The sequence below is a fragment of the Netta rufina genome (genome assembly GCF_964035555.1).
Source record: "Netta rufina genome assembly, chromosome: 9".
Lineage (NCBI taxonomy): Eukaryota > Metazoa > Chordata > Aves > Anseriformes > Anatidae > Netta > Netta rufina.
Window position 1 is genome coordinate 14565801 of NC_140132.1, and position 7315 is coordinate 14573115.

A 7315-nucleotide genomic window follows, 5' to 3' on the forward strand; every position below is an offset into this window, starting at 1 on the left:
TTATTTCAAATTTAAATTGTGACTCAAAGCAGTTATTATCAAGAGGGAACAGGCAGCATCAGCTAGGCTATTTAATCTCTAAAAGCTTTTCTTATTTAATTTACTTATTTCTGATACACAAGAGGATGATACAAATTCAACTGTATCTTTGTAATGATTATATATATATATAAATACACATACACACATATTCTTTTCTACTCTAATGACATGTTTTCAAAATAAGCTTCCTAGAAAAAGCATCTGCTAAGGACTATGATAGAGAAGCATCAACTACTCATTCTCACAGGGGCAGATCTAAGAATTTTTTTAAATAGTTGAAAGGTATTTGTAACTCAAAATTAATTGAATAGTTGTGTTTACACTGATATTCACTCCTCTTAGTACAATAGTGTTTTAAGAGTTTGCTTTAAAGAGGCAGGTTAGGGGCAGTAAAAAGGGCTTTTACACACCTAACAACAGAAGTAGATCAGAAGCTCCTATGACTTCACTAACCAAATTGTAACCTGTGAAAAATCAGCAGAAGAGGGGAAATAAAAATTATAAATACAAAACAAAATGCAAAATAAAGATGAGGGATCTTTGTCTCATTTGGAGGACCACAAAACCATAAATGGCAGCTATGCCCAGGTGAATATGCTAACAAATTCCATTATAGTAGGTGATACCTCACAGTACCGGTCAATAACACGCCACAGTTTTAAACAGGCAAGATATATAGGAGATTGTCATCTACTTGTCAGTCTGTTGATCTTGATCCCCGCTGAGTTTGTAATGAGATGAATTAACTATTTCCATCATTAACAGTATTTTAAGAAAATGAAAACACACTTCTTAGGTACACTGATACGCAAATATTCTCAAAAACACATAAAGCGGTGACTACGATACCCCAGAGATAAAATCTTTCATAACTATGCATTTATGTTTTTTGGTAATTATTAAGATATACATCAGAAAGAATCTTTCATTCTGTTACAAGAAAGACTGGGTGAAGTTTTAAGCTGTGCTAAAGAACACGTCGGATAACAATGATGAAATTATTTTTATAATTAAAGTCCATTGGTTAAAAATGTCCTATTTAAATCTAAAATTTGAAAACCTCTAAGTGTACTAGTACCTGAACACAGTGGATTGACAAACCATGCCCCTATTTTGTGAAGGACTTAGAACTCCCACATACCCCATTGAAATGTAACCTCTACCTATAATCTGAATCTCCTAGCCAGTCTTTCTGCCTGGACACAGCTCTAGAAGATATCACACAACCTGAAGATGACCTGGGTTACAAGTCTCTTATCTCACATGCTTGCAACGTTAAGCACCATCATTCTCTTAATTATCCAATCTGTCCTCCTGTAACAGCTATAGCATAGTACTGTTACTACTGTCCACTGCTACTCACAGCTTCTGCAAGTTCCAGCAGGACACTTCCACCTTCTATGACTTACTGAAACATTTAACTTTTGATCTGTTTGTTTAGAGGTGCACAAGAATTCTGTTTTTCTATTCACAGTCACATTTTGGTTCCCAGCACTTGCTAACAGAATTCTTGCCTTTAAAAATCCATTAAACTTACCTGTGTCCATACCACTTTGAGATGAGGTATTCAATGAAAGGCATGCATTTTGAGGATCCACTTTCTTTTAGCATCAAAGGACATAGCTGTAACCTCATCTTGTAATATCTTATGTTCTCAAAATTAAAACTAAGCTGAAAAATTATTCTCACCAGGAGAAAAAAATCCTTTCAGTGAAGCGAAGCTCTCTCCAATCTTGTCAAAGTCAGGCAGAAGTTTGGCAAGGTCATCAGCATCAGGAAGGGCTTTGATAATTTTTTCTAGGAAAACAGTACAAAAGCTAGTGAGCAGTTTCTCTCCTACTATTGTTGTGAATAGGAACAGCTTAGGCTATAAAACCTTGTAACTGTTCTGAGGCATACCTTTCTCTTTTAAACTTTTATAAATTTATTTATTTAATTAAACACTGCTTTCCACATGCACCTCCCCCCATCAGTGTTGGGAAAGAATATCAGATCTGAAAACCCAACTGCTTTTTTAGACTTTGAACTTTCTGATAACTTGGCTGCCTTATGTACTTTAAATTCTGTACAACTTAATTCTTGCAGTTCACCACATTTCATGCATTGCCTCACATACTTCAGAAACAATGTTTTTTAAATTATAGGACGGCATATCTATGCTATATGTTTTAAGAAAAACTTATTTTTCAATTTTATAAATAACCCAATTCTGCAGTTGTTTCAAAAAACCACCAACATTATTAATTTGAGAGTATTATAAAAACATAGTGTTCACTAGCAATCACAGAAAAAAAACACTTGTCTCACTTCTTCAACGCAATGCTCAAACACATAGTGGAAACGTTCACAAATGTTTTTTAAAATACCACTACATAACTATTCTCATATATAAGAGGTAACTGATTGTTTTTTAGACTTCTGAGAATATGTAAGAAATCTAATGTAACTAGAAGGTTCAGGAAAATAAAATCTATATTTTTCTTTACTCTGCATCTTCAAGATAATTTTGCAGATATTTCTATAAATTCCTGTGTTTTCAATTAATTATTTAATTATACCTACTTTCTACTTGTCTAATTATATTATTTGTTACTCATTCATATAGAGAGAACCTTGTGCATAATAGTGCCAAAACGTGTCCCCTTGCTCATGCTGGAAGCGTGCTTTGAATAACAGCAGTACATGACAAAAGAAAGGACCGAGAATGTTCTCAAATGAAAAGCTGAATTATGGAACTTCAATGCTAAATAATGCTTAATTTCTTCAGACAAACAGAATGATACAACTAGCTTGGTATGACATACCCCAAACCCTTTAACGATACAAGCTCACCCGAATTACAGCTATAACACTACTATTATATTGGAGCCAGGCACTAAGAACCACATCCTTGTGTTTAAGTTGTGTATGTGCTAGTATAACATTTTAGCTTTTGTGATACCGAAGTCAATATGTTCGTCAAGCTCCCAGATGAAGTCAGGTACAATCCACTTATAATCATCAAGATCAGGCATCATGTCCTTCCACTGATCATATGTCTAATACAAAAAGGAAAAAAATACAATAGAAATAGAAGAAATGCACATTTGAGCATATTTGAAGCATATGAGCCATCTATTGAACAGTAGTACCTACATATAAAGCATACTAACCCAACATCTTTTAGATATGTATAGTATTATTCAGGTCTTTTAAAATCTATACTAGTTCTCTCAACAATCTGTTTTCCAATTTCACTCATCTTTCATTTCATTAGTTAACAGAACAATGAGATTCTGTATTTATGTGGATTAACAACAATTAGTGTTCTGAAACCTGTAACAACAAAAATAAACATGCATTGAATATCCTCCAAAGATAAATACCTTTTTAGCTGTGTAACCACCACCTACAGCAGATCCTAATATAATGTAGCGAATTCTGAGAAGCCTTGATGCTAGTCTAGCTAGCCAAAAGTTCCTGTAGGACTGGTATCCATACTTTACATTTAAAAGTTTTGTTTTGCGAAAGGGAAGACGATTAAGAGAAGAGAACTGCTGAATGGATATCCTTAAGGGAGGTCTTTGAAATTTTGAACTTGGATAGTAGGGATGATGTATACTGCGGGAAACAAGATGCAAATTTTGTAGTGGTGATTTTCTTTTTATTCCATAGTTGCTCTTGGCTAGACTCCGGCAGATGACACTAAAAGGTAAGAAAGAAAAACTCTCAGTAACAGATATATTCAACATACAATTAACTCAATAACCTCTTTAGAAGCAATTCACATTACATTGTAGCTGGTTACAGATAAATTAGAGCATCATTCTGAATGTCCAGCAATCATTGCTATGCTACCAGGAAAAAAAAAAAAAAGCTGTAAACGGTATTAAAGGGTATTGTGTTTCCAGCGATTGCAGAAAGAACACCTTTAATCCCAGTTATGAACTCTGCTGTTAGGTGAGTTTAATTTCAACACTGGATTAAGACAAATCATGTCAATGGTAAAACACAATTTGGCAACAAGTACTTAAGAGTCCACAGATGACTATGATCAACTTCAATCATAAAGGAAAACTTGACAGTTTGGCTTATTTTGTTACTGAAAACTAACTTTTAAAGAAATTAACTTTTTTCAGACTTCAAAAATCAACAAGCAGACAAAAACACCCTTTGCAAAATACACGTTACTTTTCTGGCAAAGCTGATTCTCCTGTGGAGTTGAAGAATGTACTCGAAGAAATCTTTCAGTTTCTTTAATTTTCTGTGGTTCTAGGTTTATAGCATTATTGTTTTGTCTTGGGTCATGCACAGACAAGATTACTTCCAGACATGCTTGCACCCTGTCTGTTGAAGACTTCAGTAAAATAATTCAGATTTAAACATTGGGAAATTTCAGTGTGAACAATTTGATTCTGAAAACAGAACTCAGCAATTAATACAATAAAACACAGAACCTTATCAACCCTGCCAGATTAAACTGCACATTCAGGTTGGAATAAAGCTCCTTGTACACCTTCATTTATGCTATCTGCATGCTTTACCATTTTGAGGTAGCTTTGCTAGCTAATGGAAAATAGAACAGTTAACATTAAACCATTTACTGGATGCAAAATATGAGTGAAATTACAGTTCTTGAAATTAATGCTTGCTCCTTGAAGTTTTTTTCAGGGTTTGTTGTATTCTCTGGTGTATTTACTTATGAAGAGGACAAATGAAAAAGTAGAAAGAGCTTCAAACCATTAAGAAGGCAAATTATTTATCCCTTAATCCTTGATCATTTAATATTAAGGGATTTTAAAGAGAATACATAAGTGAATCCTAGGAAATTGGAAAAAAAGCTCCACAATAAATAGTCCTTTCCCTGAGTCTTTCTGTGTACCACAGATGTCATTCTTTCACAGGCATATTCTTTACCTCCAAACAAATGGAAGACTTCATTATAAAAGCACTTTTACATAGAGATTGAGGATTTGGAAGAAAAATTAAAAATCAGTGATGTCTACTTCTGCTTTTTTTTTTTTTTTTTTTTTTTTTTAAAAAAAAACAGACAGCATATGTTTAAAATTTTTCTTTAGTGTAGTGGCAACCTTAAAAAAAAAGGAACTCCACCAACTGTTGCAGAAGTCCTCTTTCTTAAAAGTCAATACAATTCTGAAATTTACCCTCTTGTTGCTATAGTTCTGAAGACCATGCTCTTGCAGCAACAAACTCATTACCTAGCAAAAGCATAATAAGCAGGAACAGAATAACCCCTCAAGCAACATCAGGTATCTCCTCGTTGATAAGGAATTACAAAAGCATCAGAAATAAGCCACAGATAGTGCCAATACAAAAAGTGGACACACAGAAATAAAAAAGTGAAAATGCTTCAACACTAGAAATATTCTAATTCCTGCTTTGGAAGACAGTTTTAATCAGGGTGTGGTAAGCCTCGATGAAGCAAGCTAACTGTGTGGTTCTTCCTTTTGTTGTGTTGTCACTACCATTGCGCAGATATTTAAATTTTTCAGTTCATACTATTGCAACCACTTCTGGTTATCAGCCCTCATCCTGATTAGCGATACTCTAATGGTACATAACTTTCTTCTCTGCTACTGTTCTTTTAAAATACACTGTCGTGTATTGCATCCATTCTGTAGTGATTGAACTGAATGAAAAATTGTGTTCCATCAGAAATTATTATGGAAAGAACTTGATCAACAACAACTGCCTTTTGAGTGCTATCTCAAGTAAAGACCTATCTGCTTTCCTTCTACATATAAAATTTTACATTAGAAACAAAGAAACAGCTCCACTGTTATTCCAGAAGTTATTTACTCTTTCCTCTTCCTGCTCTAAAAGCTATCGATGAAAGCTGACAAAAAAAATCAACTGAAGATCTTCACCAAAAGTGCAATGATACTGAAATGAAAGCCAAATCTACAGCACTAAATTAAGTGTTTCATGATTGCCAGATGTAAAGCCTCTGGAAAACTGCATTTAACAAGAAACAACCCAAAAATTAGCCTTCCAGACACAAGCAGCTCTGCCATCAGAACCTGTCTGATTCCAGGCCTGCACCCTGACTACCCTCACATCGCACAGATTATAGATACCTTGTTAAAAAAGAAAAAAGAACAACAACAAGAAAAAAGTGGCCTGTTACTAGGATATATACTACGATATATACTAGGATGCTGAAGCATACCTAACATCTTATGCATATTGTTACAGTTTAACAGTTCAAAAAAATCCCCCCTTAGCTGGGACAAACTTTTCATAAAGACATGCTATAAATACTTCTGTTAACTATGTTAACCATGAAACAATCTTCCAAAGAATCATAAAGGTTGGAAGAGACCTCCAAGATCACCTGCTCCAACCACCCCCCTACCACCAGCATCACCCACTAAACCCTGTCCCTAAGCACCACGTCCAACCTTGCCTTGAACACCCCCAGGGACGGCGATGCCACCACTTTGCTGGGCAGCCCGTCCCGGTGACTGGCTACTTTCTGAGCAGAAATGTCTCGTAATTTCCAACCTGAACCTTCTTCTTGTGCAACCTGAGGCCATTCCCTCTGGTCCTATCACTGATCATCTGCAAGAAGAGGCCGACCCCAGCTCCCCAAACCTTCCCTCTCAGGCAGCTGCAGAGCGCACTGAGGCCTCCCCTGAGCCTCCTCTTCCCCTGACCAAACCCCCCCAGCTCCCCCAGCCCCTGGGTGGAGGAGGCGGCGGCCGCCCTGCCCCGTGGCGCTCACCAAGCCGCCGCCGCCCGCGTCCGCCACATGCTGAGGGCCGGGGGGTGCCGGCGGGAGGCCGAGGAGGAGGAGGAGGCCGAAGAGGAGGAGGCTGAGGCCGGGCGCCCCCGGGGCCGCCGCGGCCAAGGGCAGGTGGAGCCGCCGCCGGCCTGCCAGGGCCGCCGCCGCTTCCGGCCCCGCGGCCCGCTGCGGAGAGCACGGCCAGAAACGGAGCTGCCTGAACGAAGGTTCCGGGAGAGGAGGAGAAAAAGGAGGAGGAGGAGGAAAAAGAAGCAGCAGCAGCAGCAGCAGCAGCAGCAGCAGCAGCAGCAGGAATTTGGGGTTCTGCCCGTCTGTCTGCCCACGGGCTCCCGCCATCAGGCTGGGTCTGAGGGGTGCGTGCCCAGGCTGCCCATGGGGACCTCCAGGCTTGCACCCAGAGCCCGGTTTGCGCCTTTCTTGCAGCAAGTCAGCTTGGACACGAGGAAAAGTATTGTCAAGTTGTGCCAGGGGAGGTTCAGGTTGGAAATTCAGAGACATTTCTGCTCAGAAAGAGCACTGGGACGGGTT

General features: G+C 38.2%; 1 protein-coding gene across 4 annotated transcripts in view; it reads right to left on the reverse strand.

Moving 5' to 3' along the window:
* OPA1 (OPA1 mitochondrial dynamin like GTPase) overlaps window positions 1-6943 on the reverse strand; it is a 52696-nt gene extending 45753 nt beyond the window's left edge. For 2 of the 4 annotated variants that reach the window (XM_084292249.1, XM_084292247.1), the window contains exons 1-5: window positions 6767-6943; window positions 3408-3726; window positions 2984-3080; window positions 1732-1839; window positions 453-506 (exon numbers count right to left, since the gene is read on the reverse strand). In XM_084292249.1, coding sequence (XP_084148375.1) covers window positions 453-506; window positions 1732-1839; window positions 2984-3080; window positions 3408-3726; window positions 6767-6795 — 607 coding nt within the window. In that variant the 5' untranslated portion in view covers window positions 6796-6943. The remainder of the gene's footprint in view (window positions 1-452; window positions 507-1731; window positions 1840-2983; window positions 3081-3407; window positions 3727-6766) is intronic. The other 2 variants (XM_084292250.1, XM_084292248.1) reach the window with 1 other exon arrangement.
* Between the last annotated feature and the right edge of the window lie 372 nt (window positions 6944-7315).